The sequence below is a fragment of the Scardinius erythrophthalmus genome (genome assembly GCF_964197995.2).
Source record: "Scardinius erythrophthalmus genome assembly, chromosome: 10".
Taxonomy (NCBI): Eukaryota; Metazoa; Chordata; class Actinopteri; order Cypriniformes; family Leuciscidae; genus Scardinius; species Scardinius erythrophthalmus.
This window is the reverse complement of record NC_138230.1, coordinates 26,055,277-26,074,701: the sequence shown is the minus strand read 5'-3', so window position 1 is coordinate 26,074,701 and position 19,425 is coordinate 26,055,277. Positions and strand designations below refer to the sequence as shown.

General features: G+C 36.8%; 1 protein-coding gene across 2 annotated transcripts; it reads left to right on the top strand.

Annotated features, from left to right (window-relative positions):
• The first annotated feature begins 157 nt into the window (after positions 1-157).
• Positions 158-19,134, top strand: ctps1a (CTP synthase 1a). 2 transcript variants are annotated; one of them, XM_081377530.1, is made up of 18 exons: positions 158-396; positions 1,404-1,584; positions 2,621-2,791; positions 3,455-3,555; positions 4,570-4,686; positions 4,808-4,891; positions 4,974-5,054; positions 7,741-7,892; positions 8,068-8,200; positions 8,340-8,428; positions 8,607-8,701; positions 8,783-8,845; positions 8,936-8,979; positions 9,067-9,163; positions 9,245-9,300; positions 16,778-16,874; positions 18,261-18,405; positions 18,589-19,134. In XM_081377530.1, exons 2-18 carry the CDS (start codon positions 1,407-1,409, stop codon positions 18,671-18,673), a joined length of 1,788 nt encoding a protein of 595 aa, XP_081233656.1. In that variant the 5' UTR covers positions 158-396; positions 1,404-1,406; the 3' UTR covers positions 18,674-19,134. The 2 variants fall into 2 exon arrangements, with proteins under 2 accessions (XP_081233656.1, XP_081233657.1); XM_081377531.1 differs by having other exon boundaries at positions 244-396; positions 1,407-1,584; positions 18,589-19,079.
• Positions 19,135-19,425: the final 291 nt, after the last annotated feature.

The window sequence follows — 19,425 nt, the reverse complement described above, 5'->3', positions numbered from 1 at the left end:
CTTTATTCTAGCCAACAATTTTGTGCATAAGTTAAATTTGCAAATTTGCATGGAAACATTGGCGGGTGTGCCTTTCCAACCAATCAGTTACGCCTATTCTTTAAACGTCACAGTGCGTAAATGAATTCATATTCATCATGATTTCGCAACTCGGGCTTCTAACAAAGCTCTCTGCATTTACGAAACGCGCTCCGGTTTGCCGTAGATTTCCCCTACTGAGGTTAAGCACTGAGCAGCACGTGTAGATGAGCACTGTGTTGAGTGTGTTGTGAACACGTTTATTATCGCTTTACAACAACGGCTATTGTTCTGCAGAGATCGTTGAAGATCTGTCGCATGAAACCAGTCAAGTTATTTTACATCAAGTATCCAAACAACGCATCTTGAAATAATTTGGTAAGTTATACGTTTCTTAGCTTTGCTGTGGAAAGCGAAGTAATTTATGTGGATCATATCCATAGGACACACCTAGTGACAACACAACACCGTATATAAACTATATAATACAATGATGTGAACTTGTTTTTTATTCAATTATAGCAATTGGGGTTGTTGCCTTTACAGATGTGTAACAAACTCGTGGTCCTATTGTTAGCACATGGTACATGCATACATCATGAATTATGATAAATGATGGCTGAATTTTAATAGCCTAACTTTACCAGTTAAGTTATACATTTGAGATTTGAGAAGCGAAATTCCTATAATTGGTATTCTGAGTTACTACCACAGTTACTGCTGTTTTTAAAATGTGTTAGCTTCAGGTTAGTACGAACACTGCCATCAAATAGTTAATCAATAAAACGACATCGGAAGATTCAGAAACCGTATTACAATAATTAAAATGGGTCATTATTTATATTTCAAGCAGTGACTATAGTAAGTAACTATGGCATTGTGGCGCAAACTTTTGGTTCCTCAAACATTTTGGTCCCCAAATCTTCCTCATGTCCACAACATCATGTAAATGATCAGCTGGATTGCAGTGACTTATTCACAGAAAGCTTAAGACATATATTTATTTGTGTATCTGCAATGTTGTTAATGTTTGATGATTAATGATACGATGTTCTGTGAAGAAACCATAGATCATTGATTTGATATCTATGCAAAGTGTTTCACAATTAAGCCTGTTTGTTTCTTCAGAGAATTGATAATGTTGGTGTCATAACTGTGAAGTGTTTGCTCATCATGAGATGGGATTTGGCTTTGTAAGATAAGATTATTTTTAGAAATTGATCTTCATTAAATGATTGTGATTTTTATTTGAACAAGAAACAATAAAATCAATGTTACTTTAAATTCTGCAGTTTGGTTTTATGATCACAGTATGTTATTTTTTTATTTATTTTTTCTCTCCTGTCAGATTAATCATATCCTATCATTTCTTTTCATTTATCCAGCAGATGATTAGCAGTATGAAGTATATTCTGGTGACGGGTGGTGTGATCTCCGGCATTGGGAAAGGCATTATAGCCAGCAGTGTGGGCACGATTCTCAAGTCCTGCGGCCTGCATGTCACAGCCATCAAGATCGACCCGTATATCAACATAGATGCAGGAACCTTCTCGCCATATGAGCACGGTAATCTCACACAACTCATCGTAAAAGCTCCTTCCACTTCTAAGACTTTTACAATTAAATGTTACAGTACATGTAAATCATATCTTGACCATTAAAGGGTTAGTTCACCCAAAAATGAAAATTCTGTCAGTAATTACTCACCCTCATGTTGTTCCAACTGCGTAAGACCTTCGTTCATCTTCGGAACACAAATTAAGATATTTTTGATGAAATCTGAGCCATGTCTCACTCCTCCATAGGCTGCTATGTGACCGAAACTTGCTGGCCCAGAAAAGTTATTAAAGAGATCGTTAATATAGTCCAAGTGACTCCAGTAGCTCAATCTTAAGTATATCAAGCGACGAGAATACTTTTTGTGCGCAAAAACAAACAAAAATAACGACTTTATTCCACTATTCATTTCCTTCTCTCTGGACCTCTAGTTGGTTCGCGTAGTGTTTTTGCGCAGCGCGTCTGTGTTACACGTCACCACGTAGGCTCACTATTGGCCGACGCCGGTCATGTGTGTGATGCGTGATGACGTGCAACACAGACGCGCAGCGCAAAAACACTACGAGGCCCAGAGAGAAGGAAATGAATAGTGGAATAAAGTCGTTATTTTTGTTTGTTTTTGCGCACAAAAAGTATTATCGTCGCTTGATAAACTTAAGATTGAGCCACTGGAGTTCCTTGGACTATATTAACGATCTTTTTAATAACTTTTCTGGGCCAGCAAGTTTCGGTCACATAGCAGCCTATGGAGGAGTGAGACATGGCTCAGATTTCATCAAAAATATCTTAATTTGTGTTCCGAAGATGAACGAAGGTCTTACGCGGTTGGAACAACATGAGGGTGAGTAATTACTGACAGAATTTTCATTTTTGGGGGAACTAACCCTTTAAAACTTTCCATAAAAGAATTTAAAGAAACAAAAAAAAACAGAAAATGTAAAAAATGATCATTAGGTGTAACTGTTATAAAGCATCTTTATTATTTATATGGACGATAATCATATAACTCCTTGGTCTGTATAAAAATTCGTTTTGTTTTTTGTAGGCGAGGTGTTTGTTTTAGATGATGGGGGAGAGGTTGATTTGGATCTGGGGAACTATGAACGTTTTCTGGACATCAGGCTTACCAAAGACAACAACCTGACCACAGGAAAAATCTACCAGTCAGTCATCAACAAAGAGCGCAGAGGAGATTACCTGGGCAAAACCGTACAGGGTGAGAAGGGGGTGTTATATTAATGTGTGTAATAGGGGTTGCACAGACTAGTCGACTTTAATGCTCTGCCATGACGCTTTAAGCTTGACGTCGACTAGTCGCTGATAAGAAATCTTTGAAGTCCACTTTTTCACTCTGTTTCCAGCAGTTAAAATGACAAATAAATGTATACCATCTGGATGCTCAGAATTGATTGGGTGAATGCACGTTTAATAAAGCTTATTGTACACGTATGTTAATCGCCGTTTTAAACTAATGCGCTGCTGCATTATAACCCACACACATTCAGACAGTAGCTCGCACATAGAAACATTCAGTAGCGCAGAAATGTATTGTCAACACTGTTCTGTGATTTAACAATAAAGAAACTGAAACGTTTTTGCATATATTTCTTAGTAACTATAACCCACGTCTTGTGGCTGTACTTGCAAAACAAACAATTTCAAGTTTTATTCAAGGGCATTCCTTGTCCCATAGACTTTCATTGTAAGTGCAGTTTTTCAAACTGAGAAACTGTAAAAATGATTTTCTGTGGCAATTAACAGCATGTCGCATACTGTCTGTAGATCTTAACATGTATAGAACAGTCGTCTAAATGGGCTTTAAGCATGCTGTGTTTGTCTATGTTCTCCATATGTTTCATTATATAATCATTTGTTCCAGTGGTGCCACACATAACTGATGCTATTCAGGAGTGGGTGATGCGTCAAGCTAAAGTTCCTGTAGATGTTGATGATGTTGAGCCCCAGGTTTGCGTCATTGAGGTGAGTAAAGATAAAGTAAATATTTTAGGGCTGTGACAATTCCTAGATTAAATTAGAGTAGTCGATAAAAAAAAAAAATTGCAATTGCCTCGATTGCAATTTACCCGTGTCGAGTAACCAGCAAAATACCGGAAGTGGCGCATTTCACAGACGAAAAACCATGAACCGCATTATTAAACACACAGGGCATATATTTATTTAATTGAATCGCAGCCTTTGAAATGAATTACATGCGTCTCAGAGCGGCTCCGTTCACAGTAAATGCTGCTTCACGTGAACCGTTATCATTAACATGCTTAGAACACGTCTCAAACTCCATCTCTGCATATGCTGTGAGTTTGGTTTGCTTATAACATTCATCTGGTAAAGCAATGTGCTCCATTTCATCAGATTTGTAAGGTAAATCATATATAAACCTACCCCAACATAGGAGAATATATCAATGTTTCTAAATATGTGAAATGTTTATCACGATTTCAAAATAAAAGTTTAAACCCTTGCTCTGAATTTGCATGTTTTGATATCCACATATTCTTCTTATAGAAAATGTGAACTGTTCACCGTTCAAGAAAAGTGGCTGTAGGATTTCTGTCATAAAGTTGTGGCTAAATGTTAAGCAAACATTTTAATTAAATGTTGTTTCTCCAATATTAAACAAGGATTTAATCTGCGTGTAACAACACCAGGCCATTGGTGCCTTCTGCTGGAATTTGTTATAAAGCATAATGTACATAATATGTTTGTTTATATCATGTATATTATGTATTTTAAGTGTTGTTCTATAAAACCGTATAATAACTTGCATATGATGAACCAAATATTATTGGCTCATTGTTATTATATGTTTTTTTTTTTTTTAGCTTAGGTCTATTTTTTTATTACCACAAAAAATATCTGATTACTTGTCAAAATAATCCACTGGTTACTCGTTTACCAAAATAATCGTTAGTAACAGCTCTAAAATATAAGTTTAACAGGTTTCTGATGACTGAAGTTTTGTACGTCTTTTTGCAGTTGGGTGGTACAGTCGGAGACATAGAGAGCATGCCTTTCATCGAGGCCTTCAGACAGTTCCAGTTTAAAGTGAAGAGAGAGAATTTCTGTAATATTCACGTCAGTCTGGTACCACAGGTGAGGAGTTGTGCGCATTTACATCAGCGTGCACAGAACAGTGCATTATAGACCATATCACATTACATGTACGCATGCCCTGGAAATGTGAATGACATAGTGTCTCGATCGTGATGTCCAGCCCAGCGCTACAGGAGAGCAGAAGACCAAACCCACTCAGAACAGTGTGAGAGAGCTCAGAGGACTTGGACTGTCACCTGACCTGGTGAGTCAAGTTTCATAGAGCACGCGTATGTAAAATTTTTTGAACGAGAGTTTTGAGTGTTCTTTTATTTTTGCTGTTGCAGATAATGTGCCGATGCTCCACTCCACTTGAAAACTCTGTTAAAGAGAAGATATCCATGTTCTGTCACGTGGAACCTGAACAGGTTAGTCTGGATCACGCAGAACGGAAAACCACCCATAATGTCATAACAGTTTATTAAAGGGATACTCCACCGTCTTTTCATATTAAACTATGTTATTCCCTTAACTAAGACGAGTTGATACATACCTCTCTCGTCTCAGTGCGTGCACTCAATCGCTCTGGCGCGCGGCAAAACTTTGTTCACTCAGTTCATTCAATATGGGCTGTGTTTAAATAGGGAAAACGTGGAGGTGTTTGGTAGCTTCTCTGCTTGGCCCATATTGAATGAACTGAGTGAACAAAGTTTCGCCGCGCGCCAGAGCGATTGAGTGCACGCACTGAGACGAGAGAGGTATGTATCAACTCGTCTTAGTTAAGGGAATAACATAGTTTAATATGAAAAGACGGTGGAGTATCCCTTTAAACATGATTATCGAAAACGTGTAAAACGCTGCTTTTTGTTGAAGCTGATTTAAAATAGGTCTCGAGGACAATGAGTCTCATAATTTATAGGTACAGGAGAACTGCTCAAGAAAATTCCTGCCTAATTAACAACATGTGCGTATGCACATGAATTGGTTCTTAACCTCGTTCTAATGTTAACAAGTTTGTAGTATACGAACCATGCGCTCGAGGTTAGTAATTTGGATAAAACACACCCAAAACATGTCCATATACAGTTGTGGTCAGAATTACTGGCACCCCTGGTAAATATGATCAAAAATAAACCTGCATTGTTTATCCTTTTGATCTTTCATTCAAAAAATTTGCAAAAATCAAACCTTTCATTGAAGTAAAAGAATTGAAAGTGGGGAGTAAATCACATTATGAAATAAATACTTTTCTCCAAAACACGCTGGCCATAATTATTGGCTCCCTGTTAATAAATACTTTTTGCAACCTCCTTTTGCCAAGAAAACAGCTCTGAGTTTTCTTCTATAATGCCTGATGAGTTTGGAGAATAACTGACAAGAGATCAGAGACCATTCCTCCATACAGAATCTCTCCAGATCCTTCAGATTCACAAGTTAATGTTGGTGCTTTTTCTGTTCAGTTCACCCCACTCATTTTCTATAGGGTTCAGTTTAGGGGACTGGGACGGTCATTTTGTCCTCATTTACCCATTTTTGTGTTGATTTTGATGGGGGTTTTTTTGGACCGTTGTCCTGATGGAAGATCCAACCACGGCCCATTATAAGATTTCTAGCAGAGGCAGACAGGTTTAGATTTTTTTTTATCTATTGGTATTTGCTAGAATCCATAATACCATGTATCTGAACAAGATGTCCAGGACCTCCAGCAAAAAAAATAGGCCCACAACATAAAAGATCCAGCAGTATATTTAACCGTAGGCATGGGGTACTTTTTATCCCTGTTTGCACCAAACACATCTGGTGGGTTTGCTGCCAAAAAGCCCTTTTTGTTTCATCTGACCATAGAATCCGGTCCCTTTTGAAGTTCCAGTCATGTCTGACACTTGAATATGCTAGAGTGAGGAGGATTTTTCTTGAAACCCTCCTAAACAACATGTGGTGATGCATTCCCATTAGGCCTGTCGCGATAGTCGATAAGTCGATTAATCGCACGATAAAAAAAATGAGCTCGATAATTTTTCCGGCCGCGATAATTCCATTTGCATGCTTGTTTGTTTTCCTCGTCTCTCTCTCTCTCTCTCTACCAAAGAGACTGGATGACCACTCTCGCTCGGTTCTTTAGCGTATAGGAGGAGTGAACCCTCTTGTTGTCAGTTGCATGGTCTTTGTGTGAGAAGGCGGCGCCGCGGCGCTCAGTCACATGGTCTTTGTATGGGAAAGCGCCGGCGGGAGTGTTTGCGGCTACTGCCGGGAGAGAGAGAAGACGCTAGTTGTGAGTTGCGACAGCGAGCCCTATCACATGAAAATGCGTATCTATACCACGGCACGAATGTTATTTCTCGTGCCATTTATACGCCAAAACTAGTTTTTGCGTGCATATGATACGCTCTTTATGGCGTGTAATACGCACGCACTCCTCACCCCTAATCCTAACCAAGTATTTTCAGTGCGTATCATACACGCAATAAAGTGCGTCTCCGTCTTCCCGACAGTACACAATCACTTGACAAAGTAACAGGAGGACAAAGTAACAGGAGTAACAGTGCAAAATTGTGCGATATGGCTTGTTGAGGCTTTTTTTTTTGTTTGTTTACAAAGGTCCTAACTGTCAGTTTTGCCTGTTATGGAATGTATCACTATTTAAGCCTAATGTCTAAAGCCTAATGTTTAATATTTTTTGAAGTGCAATTTTGTTTACATCCATTTTATTTATTAACAGACATTTATTTTGTTAACAGACACTAAGAGTCCATTGCTTTCATTGTTTTTGTTCATTTTTTTGGATATTTAAAATGTTTTCCGTTTTCAATGTTTAATATTCTTTAGAAATAAAAGTTTATAGATCGTTGAAAAGGTGTACCTGCATTATTATGCCATTATAATTATATTAAATGAAAATGGTCTCAGAACGGCAATATTATCGTTTATCGCGATAATTTCTTGGACAATTTATCGTCCAGCAAAATTTGTTATCGTGACAGGCCTAATTCCCATTTATTTAAGTACGAAAGTCATTGAGTAATCATGATTTGTTGTGCAAATTTCATGCATAAGGTTGTGAGTATGTAAGCTTAGTGAATGAAACTCAATAATCTCAGTTGGTCTTCTCTATAGGTGATCTGCGTACATGATGTATCGTCCATCTATAGAGTGCCGCTGCTCTTAGAAAACCAGGGTGTTGTGGGTTACTTTTGCCGAAGACTAGACCTGCCCATTGAAACCAGACCCAGGAAGATGCTTGCACAGTGGAAAGAGATGTCAGACAGGTTAGAACACATTTAAAACTTTCAGGATCAGTTTCAGTTCATAAATTGATATTACGCCATATTGGATCATGTAGGCTAAGATTATCTTCTTTTGCGATCTTTCATATCATGATGAGGGCAAAAAAGACCAACAAAGGCTTATTTTAATGTTGTCTGCATTGTGTTTGTATGGTAGATCGGACAGGCTATTAGAGCATTGCTCCATTGCTCTGGTGGGGAAGTACACCAAGTTCTCAGACTCGTATGCCTCTGTGATCAAAGCCTTGGAGCACTCCGCTCTCGCCATCAGCCACAAACTAGAGGTTAAGGTGGGTGAAACCTGGCCTATTGCAATTGGTTTAGCACACGGGTAACTACTAATTCAACCTTTTAAAGAATAGTTTTTTTAAATTCTGAATATACAATTGAATCAATACATCTTTCTCTTCTTCTTGCTTCTTTCTCTAGTATGTTGACTCTGCAGATTTGGAGCCCAGTACATTACAGGAAGAGCCGGTGAAGTACCATGAGGCCTGGCAGAAACTCTGCAGTGCGGAGTGAGTAATGCTTCCAAATACAATGACTGCATTTACATGGCTGATTTTACACATTTTAACATCAATCACATCTATTCTGCTTAGTAAGATGACGTTAACACGGTTAAAGAACTTGATTTTCCTAGCTATCCTGATGTAGTTTTGTTAATATTTTTGCCGCTGTCTTTCATGCCATCAGTGGTATTTTAGTTCCGGGGGGTTTTGGAGTACGAGGGACAGAAGGCAAGATTCAAGCCATCAACTGGGCCAGGAAACAGAAGAAGCCTTTTCTGGGTAGGACTTTAAAAATGGATTTTAACTCCAATGTCCTGGAGCGGCTGTGAATGTAACCCATCTGTACTATTCATCGTTCAGGTGTGTGTTTGGGGATGCAGCTAGCTGTGTGTGAATTTGCTAGGAACATGTTGGATTGGACAGGTAAGTTCTTCCTTCACAAAAGAATGTTGTACTCATGACTCCATTTACTAAGCCATGTTGAATAATGTGTGACTCTTCTGGTTTACCTAGATGCTAACTCCACGGAATTTGACCCAGAAACAAAATATCCTGTTGTGAGTAAATGTGGATTTCTGGTTCATTTTGGATTAGAAACAGTAGAGCAGATATAACTGTAATGTTTTTAATTGGTCATCTCACAGGTTATTGACATGCCAGAGCACAATCCAGGGCAAATGGGTGGAACTATGCGGTTGGGGAAACGGCGAACTATTTTCAAAACCAAAAACAGCATACTTAGTAAGTGCATTTCACTAACTGTAATGCCATATTGATGAATTAATAGAGAACTAGTTTAAATGCATGATTTATCTCTCACAGGAAAACTTTACGGAGACGTAGATTATGTAGAGGAAAGACACAGACATCGCTTTGAGGTACGTAATCTCTACTTTAAAGACAAAAAAAAAAAAATTAGGTGGTTGTACACTGTAATAGTGAATATAGGACTATGGGAGTATTCACACTGAATCTGTCATGATTTTGCTTGTGCTATAAATTAAGCACTCTTAAAATTTTAATGTGCTTTTTATTTGACTGTTTGACAATTTCACAGTCCTTCCTTCCTTTCGTACATTAAGACTGATTTTTTTTTTTTGCCTAAAGGAACACTCCAACGTTTTTTCATAATTAAACTGTTATTCCCTTAACTAAGACGAGTTGATGCATACCTCTCTCGTCTCAGTGCGTGCACTCAATCGCTCTGGCGCGCGGCGACACTTTGATAGCACTTAGCTTAGCCCAGTTCATTCATTAGGATCCAAACAGAGATGAAGTTAGAAACGACCAGACACCTCCTCGTTTTCCCTATTTAAATACAGTTACACGAGTAGTTATGACGGAATAGCACTTGGGACTCGGGAGCACTTTGACTCTGCGCAGTAAAAAGTCACGTTGGTTCTAATGACAGAAGTGAGAGGGAGAGAGGATTTTTACTGCGCCGAGTCGAAGTGCTCCCGAGTCCCAAGTGCTATTCCGCCATACATTATAGTTATCCTTTTTACCCGCTTAGAAAAGCGCCACGTTTTATTTTGTGTCACCATACTTGGTCGTGTAACTACTCGTGTAACTGTATTTAAATAGGGAAAACGTGGAGGTGTTTGGTCGCTTATAGCTTCATCTCTGTTTGGTACCTAATGAATGAACTGGGCTATCAAAGTGACGCCACGCTTCAGAGCGATTGAGTGCACGCACTGAGACGAGAGAGGTATGTATCAATTCGTCTTAGTTAAGGGAATAACACAGTTTAATATAAAAAAACTGTGGTGTTCCTTTAATGCAATATGATTTTTTTTCTCTTCTGCTTCAAATATGTTGTTAGATATGGCAGATATAGTTGGTTTATTTCTGTGAATCAGTTCAAAATTGAGTCAGTTTCAGTATATCATCTGATGGGTTTGCATCATCTCTTAGTTCCCGTGAGGCATTTTGCTTGGTATATAACAGCCTTTTCTCCATCAGTAGCTCAATCACACTGAAAAGGCTGAACACCTCAATCAGTCCAACTGAGCTCAATCCGATTTAAAAGGGGTGATGTAAACCTGAAATTATCCCATCGACGGGAAAAAAAAGCATGTAAATGCTTGATTTTCCAGGCGCATTGACATGATGTGTGTTAACATACATTTAAAGGGGTGGTTGAGTGTGATTTCACTTTTCTAACTTTAGTTAGTGAGTAATGTTGCTGTTTGAGCATAAACAACATCTGCAAAGTTACAATGCTCAAAGTTCAGAGCAAAGGAAGATATTTGCTTTTAAAGAAAAGGACTACAACAAACGGCTGGTTGGGACTTTTTTTTTGTTTTGTTTTTTCACTTTTGCAATCTTTTTTTTTTTTTTTTTTATTAGAACATGTAAATAACATTACAGAAAAAACAGGCATAAGTAACAAACTCCAAAGATGACTAGAGAAAAAAAAAAAAAGAGAGACATTCACAAGACGCCAAATACAGATTCATAATATCTTACAATAGACATAGCTTTTGAATTGTTTACAATTTTAAGAGACTTCATTAACAGAGTGAGTTCGTTAGAGAAAACCTTGTATAAAGGAAGAGATTTTGACAATCTACATTTATGAATGAAAAATTTGCCATTCAAGATGATAAAATTTACAAAATTGTGAATATTTTTATCATCATTCTCAAAATAGCAAATAATTTCTTTCACATTCAGTGTTATCGTTAGATTAATTTTAACTGAAAAAGCAAAAAAACAATCTTTCCAAAATGACTTTACACTGTGGCAATCAGCAAACAGATGGTTTAAAGACTCCTCACAATTGTTACAAAAGGAACATTCTTTCCCAATATCCATAAAATTAGAAAGCCACATATTAGTTGGATATATTTTGTGTAAGATCTTCAGGTGAATTTCTTTTACTTTGTTAGAAATACAAAAATTGTAAGGGAGCAGCCATGCTTTCCTCCAATTAACATCACTTAAAATGGAATTCCAGTAAAATTTCCCTCTTGGAGTAACTCTCTTTTGTTCGTTAAATACTTGTCTTATATCTTTGTTAGTACATTTTTTATCAAAAATATATTTACCATTAAGGAGATCGTAATCTTTATTTTCAACTTTATAATAAGTCAGGTGGCTGCACATTAAATTAATAAGCCCAGAGGGAATAGCTTTAATTACTACAGAAAATTCTTTAAATTTTATAGGAAAATTGAATTTGGACAAAAAAGAATTATAAGAGTGAATTTTAAAAGATGAATCAAATAAATCACTTAAATATATTAACCCGTGATCCAACCATTTCTCAAAAAATAAACTCTTGCCTTTAACTGTAATCAATTCGTTGTTCCATATTTTCATTCTGTGAGGAGAAAAATTATGCACAAAGCACAATTTCCAGGCCAAGAGTGCTTGCTCATGGAATTTAGACAGTTTTATAGGTAATTTAGATGGTACATAATTGCAACTTAAAAGAAATTTAAGACCACCGACCCTCTTAAAAATATTATGTGGAATAAAAGACCAAATTGAATCAGTATCAATAACACACTTTTTGATCCAATTGATCTTAAAAGTATTGTTCATGTCTACATAATCCAGCATTTCAAAACCTCCTTCAGATTTCTTTCCAACCAATAAAGTTTTTTTAAGATGGTGGTGCTTATTTTCCCAGCAAAAATCAACTAATAATCTATTAATTTCTTTACCAGTAGAATCTTGAACAAATAAAGACAGCCCAGGAAAAATTAATCTGGATAAACCTTCAACTTTTGTTAACAAGATTCTGCCTAAAATAGATAAATCCCTTCTTAACCAATTGTCAAAAATCATTTTTGTTTTTTTAATTTTGTTATTAAAATTGATATGCTGTCTAACTGTCAATTTTTTAGATATGTAAATTCCTAAATATTTAACATATTCTTTCACTGGAATGTTAAACATTGAATGTTCAGAAGAATCATGCACTGGGAGAATTTCACATTTTGTAATATTTAACTGGAGACCCGAGGCATCAAAAAAAGTTTGAACCAATTCGATTGCATTCTTAATTTGAGTCTTATCTTTTAGAAATAAAGTTGTATCATCAGCCAATCGTGATATTTTTATTTCTTTATTAAATAATGTTATACCATGTAAATTTGGATTTTTAATTATACTAATCGCTAATAGTTCCACAACAATTAAAAACAAAAATGGGGAAATTGGGCAACCCTGCCTCACTCCTCTGTTGATGGAGAATCTTCTAGAAGTATTGTTCTGTAATATAACGGAACTATTTAAATGCCTTTGTAAAACATTTTAACAGTCTGAATGAATTTATTTCCAAAACCAAATGTATGTAAACTTTGTAATAAAAATTGGTGATCAATTGTGTCAAACGCCTTGTAAAAGTCAAAGAATAAAATGAGTGCATCTGAATTAACAAATTGGTTATAATCTAACAGGTCCAAAATAAGCCTAATATTTGAACTAATATGACGCTTTGCCATAAAACCAGTTTGAGATTCTCCAATTATTTTATTTAAACCACTCTTTAATCTAGTAGCATAAACTAAGGCTAAAATTTTATAATCAATGTTCAATAATGTTATTGGTCTCCAGTTGTCAATGATCAAGGGGTCTTTGTCTGGTTTTGGAATTAAACTGATAATACCTTGTTTCATTGTTGTGCTCATTTCCTTCTGTTCTAAACATTCTTTATACGTGCTGAATAAAGGGTTTTCTATCAGATCCCAAAAGGCACAATAAAATTCAACAGTTAACCCCTCTGGTCCAGGGGATTTTCTTTTTTTCATTGAAAAAAGAGCTTTAGAGATCTCAGTATTCACTATAATCATTAGAAACTGTTGGAACAAAATGTTTAACTGTTTTTATATAAGTGCTTATTTTTTCATTGTCAGAATGGGAAGTATAAAATTTTTCATAAAAGGAATACACAAAAGATGCTATATCTGAAGGATTATTAGAGATTCTTTCATTTATAGTCAAAGATGAAATAGAGTTTCTTGTATGGTTTCTTTTTTCAAGAGAAAAGAAATAACTAGTATTTCTTTCCCCTTCCTCAAACCATTTGGCTCTTGATCTCACATAAGCACCTTTAGCTAATTCTATATATAGATTATCTATTTCTAAATTAAGAAGATATAATTTAGACTTGTCATCTTCGGATAGAGTATTTTGTTTAATTAAAATATTAAGTTGCTCTGTTATCTCTGTAATCTTCCTAAGTTTATTTTCCTTTAATTCTTTACCTCTTCTCATAGCAATTACCCTGACTTTAAACTTAAATAACTCCCACTTTTGGACAAAATTTAAATTATTATTTTCAAAAATATTTGCTATCAATTTAACTTGTTCCACAAAACAATTGTCAGAAAGTAGACTGTTGTTAAATTTCCAGTATCCACGAATAATACTACTCTTACACCCATCAAAAAATATTGATATCAATTTGTGATCTGATAGAGGGGCACAACTAATTTTTGTTTCTGAAACATAGCTGATTAAGTCATAAGAAATCAACCAGTTATCTATTCTTGATTTTAAAGAAAAAGTGCTATTATTCCAAGTATAGTCACAACAATTTGGATTCAAATATCTCCACACATCAGAAACTTGTAATATGTCAGTTATAAAATCAAATAAATCTGAAATTCGTGAACTATGTTTGGGTGGAAAGCGATCAACAGAATCGTCTGGAGCATCATTGAAATCACCACCAATAATTACATATCCATCCTTATACTTCTTCTTTAAACCTGTTATTGTATCACAAATCTTTTTAAACATTTCTAAATTGTGTACTCGAGTATTAAATCCATAGACATTGCAAATTATTAAAGTGGAATTGTCCAGTTTAACAGTCAATATAATCCATCTTCCATTATCTGAACGAATAGACTCTAAAACATTGCCTTTGAATTTGTTAAAGAAAATTGCGACACCTGCTGAGTGATTGGATCCATGACTAAAAATTTCATAATCTCCCCATTGGGTTTTCCAAAAATTTGAATCAGAGTCACAAGAATGAGTCTCTTGAAAAAAAAAAAAGTATTTGAGCTTCTGTATGTCTTCCAAAAAGAAATATAGCTTTTCTTTTAACAGCGTCACGAATGCCTCGAACATTTAAAGAAATTAATTTGAACTTACCAAACGTGTAATCAGCCATTGCAAAAATTAACTAATTAACCAGTAGGCTATAGAACAAGTACCTTTGGAGAAAGTGAAAGCTGAGAAAGCATGAAACATTACGTCAATCACAACACTTGAGTTGACCCCGATATGTATCCATAACTGCTGACGGCCACCATCTGCTCAGGTAATGTCAGGAACACTGATGCGCACACCCCTTCAATATAGGCAAATCCTCCTCGAAAGCCGGCCTTCTTACCCTCTTCTCTCGCACGTTTCACCAGTGGCCATGCTTTTTTCCTTGCGGCTCGTTCTTCGAAGACAGATCTTCTTTGATTTGTAGCCCGTTTTCCTTCAGATAGTGGTTGTCTTTGGCATCTCTCCACACTGTATCTCGATAAAGACGCATGGCGAACTGAATAATTATCACTCTGGGGCGACCATCACCTCTTCCCTGTCCCAGTCTATGAACCGAATCCACGACATCTGGAAGTTTGTGCGCGATCTTTGGAGACACTTTGGAGAGGATCTTGATAACAATATCTCGTGTGTTACTCTCCTTGTTCGGATTACTTTCCTTTACCCCGTAAATCCTGAGATCCCATCTTCTTTTGTAGTTCTGCCTCCCCATACACACCTCCTTCAATTGCTTATTTTCTTGCTGCAATGCAGCAACATTTTTTTCGAGTTTCAGAATCTTCTCTTTGGGACATGCTCTCACGTAACAGATCACTTACGGTGGTAGAAAGAGAGGTAATAGAAGAAGCCGTACTTTCCAAGACCTTCTCCATGGACTCAACTCTCTGAAATGTGCCGTCACACTTCGATGTAAGTTCAGCGACAGCATTAATGAGTGAATCAATTTTCTCGTCAATGTTCATCTTTAATTTCCCCTTTTTTCCCGGTGGACTTTTACTCGGAGTGCATGGAAAAGGTGTCGCAAATTCTTCTTCTGTGTCCATCTCGTCGACACTTTTGCATTTGTCACTCGTCATGTCTGTATTAACCTGAGTCTTATCTCTGTTTCTTTTCTTACCCATATGGGCCTGACACACCACACAATAGAAGAACAACTAAACTAATAATCAATCAAATTTATCGGGGTTTTTTGAAGTAGTTTCATGTTAATCTCTTAGTTGCCTGACGGACACGCTCAAAACGTGTCTGCACAGATGAACGCCATCTTGGCCCCCCACGGCTGGTTGGGACTACATGACATTCCTCTTGGGTTAGTGACATCACTAACCCTAGAATTGACATAAACCCCGCCCCCGGGAACACGCAGTCCATGTTGAGAAGAGGGAACGTTGTTGTATAAGAGTACATTTGTGAGTCAGCTCAAACTTTAGCATCCATCTTTTCACATGCAATAGAAAGTCACTCTGTGTGCATCTCACAACAGTTCATATATGAGTGATTTATAGATTTATCATGACAGAATATCTTAATTGAAGATAGTTAACTCCACATCAGCAACATAAATTCATCAACTAACCATTCAGAGACGTCCTGTTGCATTCTACATGTTGTCACTTCTTCTCGAGTCTCTCCATCCTTATCTGACTCCGTTTAACATTAAAGGCAGAACAGTTTCTGTCATTTTAGTGTGTCTGCGTGAGGTAATAGCAGCTGCTAACTGACACAAGTTCTTGAAACCCCGCCCTCTGCAGCAGCTCATTTGCAGTTAAAGGGCCAGGCACAAAACGGTGTGTTTTCGCAAACCCTCAAAAAGTGACAACTTTAACTTGCTATATAAAAATATCTGTGGGGTATTTTGCACTAAAACTTCACACACACACTCTGGGGACATCATAGATATATTTTACATCTTGTGAAAAGGGCATTATACCACCCCTTTAAACATGTCCATTTACATCTCATGTCTTACAAACTGGTCAGTGAATGAAATTGAATGTTTGCAAAAAAAAAGCTTTTCTGACACGTCAGCTTTCTTTTTAAATATTTCAAGGTAAAAGCAGCAATTAAACTCAATGTAGATCCGGTGACATTATCATCGCAACGGCTTTCTCCAGTTCTGAAGGTGGCAACTTAACATTGTGTATGCGCTTAAGTTTTGTTCAGAAATCTTGTAATGCACATGTAAACATAAACCTGATTGCAATGTTTAGGGTACGGACCGGATTCTAATTGACAAAACTTAGTGTATGTAAACATACCCAATAAAGGTACAAATAATTTGTAATATACTTAGGTGTAGTAGCATGCATGAGCCCAGTATTATTCCTTCTGTCTGAGCAGGTGAACCCAGAGCTGAAGCAGCATTTTGAGGACAAGGGCTTCCATTTTGTGGGTCAGGATGTGGAGGGAGAGAGAATGGAGGTCATAGAGCTGGATGGTATGTAAAAGAACACAAGACAAATTCTCAAGCATACTAAGATGATTCGAAATGTTATGTTTTGTATTTTTAGGTTTGGTGTTTTAAAATGGCAGTGTGAATTTAAAGCGAACCAGGACTATCATTTTCTTTTTTTTGTTCGAAACTAAAAGAACAATTAGAACTAAACTGAAAGTATGAACAACCTTATTAACATTAGCTGCTTTTCCACTGTCGGGCCATTGCGAGCCTTGGCTTTCAACGGGCGGGCTGGACTAATAGCCTCGGACCCGTAGCACCGAGCCCAAAACAAAACTGCGTTTCCACCGTCGGGCTGTTTTTGTTGTTTACTTAAGGATTTAAAACCAAAACAATCGATGTTTTACCACGTTTACAATAAGAAGCAATACATTGATCATAATGAATTCATTTGTGTTAAGATTGCACATTAGTCACAGCAATAAAGTGGTTTACCATTATTTCACAAAAGAAAGAGGACACGCATACTTATTCAGTCACGTCTGTTTATTTTTAGCTATTTGTAGTCCCAGCACAGTATGTTTACATCACATTTAGAAGGAATATGCCACCAAAAATACAACCTGAGGAGCTTATATTTTCAGTCAGAGAAACAGAGGAAGCTCCCGTAAAACCGGAGTTGCTTTGTTTTAGGACATATGCAGAGTTAAATATGGATATCAGTCTGGTATAAAGAGACGAGACGTACTGACAGATAAAATAAATACACGATTGTGATAGCCTATATGATTTGTCTGATTTTTTTCAAGTGGTCATATTTACCATGTTTACTATGGTAATGGTTAGCGCACAGTCTTTTGCATCGCAAATATTTCTGCCTTGTACAGTGTTTTCAAACACTTGCTGCTGTCTGAAAGTGAGTTTTGAGCTAAAATGATTTTAAAAGTCTTTAATGCTGGTATATGGAATAATCCGCGGGGCTCCCGTCTCCAGACTGATAAACTGGCCTTTGTTCGTAACCAATCCTCAAGCCTGAGCTGGTCCACTTTGGACCAAGGTATTCGTGGCCAAAAAACCCTGGCCGTTGGCCCAGAGGAAGCCCCTACTGAGGCCTGATCAAGCCCCCGGAAGTGACAGTGGAGACGCGGCTAATGTTATATTCAACTCCTGTCATGACCAGTAATTTTCTCCACAAGAATACCAAAAAACAGGAACCGTTTTTAAGAGATTTTTAAAGCATTATGTTCATTCATCTAGAGCAGTGGTACCAGCACTAAAATGCAATTTTTACAATTGAAACAAGCACATCAACAGAAGTGTGATTTACATTTCTGCAGTAATCGACAGCATGCCAGAGACTGCCCATAGACCCTCAATTTTTTTGTCCACAGAATTGATCATTTTGACACTACTTTTTTTTTTTTTCAGATCACCCGTATTTTGTTGGTGTCCAGTATCACCCAGAATTCACATCCAGACCGATAAAACCATCTCCACCATACTTTGGCCTACTGTTGGCCGCTGCTGGAAGGCTTCCGGGTTATCTCCAGAAAGGTTGTCGGTTGTCGCCACGGTATGACGTTCCCTAAGCAACTAAATTTAACCCAATGTCATCCCAAAATTTATCAATTAAAAGCTGGGTTCTGTCACTGGAAAAGAGACCTCATACTCGAAGCTGTAGATCATTATCTATTATAACAGCAGCTATTTGACAAGCTTTGCATGATACTAAATTATAGTTGTTTTCTATTCACAGAGACACATACAGTGACCGAAGTGACAGCAGTTCTCCAGACTCAGAGGTTGCAGATTTTAAACTATGTTCAATTGCTCAGGAATGAAACCATTACTTTTAATGGAACATGTTACATGCGATCTTATCTGTAAACAGCATGATTGCTGGGCCTGCTTTGTGAGAATGAAAATGTGTGCTGATGTGGTTTTAAATTGTCCAGTTTTAACAGTCAATGGAATGGACTGAGGATACATGATCAGCAGTTTTGTTTAAGCTGTCCTTTTTTCCTTGTTTGTGCATGTAATCATGCCAATTAAATGACTTTCTTTGGGCAGCTGTTAAACGTTTGTTCATTTATAAATAAAAACAAAAACCTTTTCAATATGTATAGTTAAGTGACACGGTTATACGTTTGTCAAGTTTCAGTAACCGGATTTGTAATGTTTTGCTAGAGTGTAAATAAAGTAATGCATTCATTCCACTGTCTAGGTTAACAGATTCAATAGTTTGACTAGGAGTAACTGACTTCTAACCAAAAATAACCTTGAATTGTTTTAGCCAAAACTTGGTGTAAGCAAAGTCAAATGTGAAAACGTCAAAGAAATGAAACCAGCCACCTTGAAATCTTAATTGATGACTAGTCTATACTTGGGTTGTTTAGATTATTATTCTAAACTATCTATTATAGGATTAGTTCACTTGAGAAATTGATAATTTACTCCCCACATCATCCAAGATGCTCATGTCCTTCAGTCCAAAAAAAAAAAAAAAAAAAAAATTGCCATATAGCGGACTTTTGAAAGTTTGAAAGTCCAAATTGCAGTTTCAAATGATCATTTTGCACATATGTATCAAGTT

Coding starts and splice junctions, on each gene's coding strand:
- ctps1a (XM_081377530.1), top strand. CDS start 1,407: ATGATTAGCAGTATGAAGTATATTCTGGTGACGGGTGGTGTGATCTCC. Junction 4,687..4,807: donor ACGTCAGTCTGGTACCACAG/GTGAGGAGTTGT, acceptor CGTGATGTCCAG/CCCAGCGCTACAGGAGAGCA. Junction 8,201..8,339: donor GCCACAAACTAGAGGTTAAG/GTGGGTGAAACC, acceptor TTCTTTCTCTAG/TATGTTGACTCTGCAGATTT.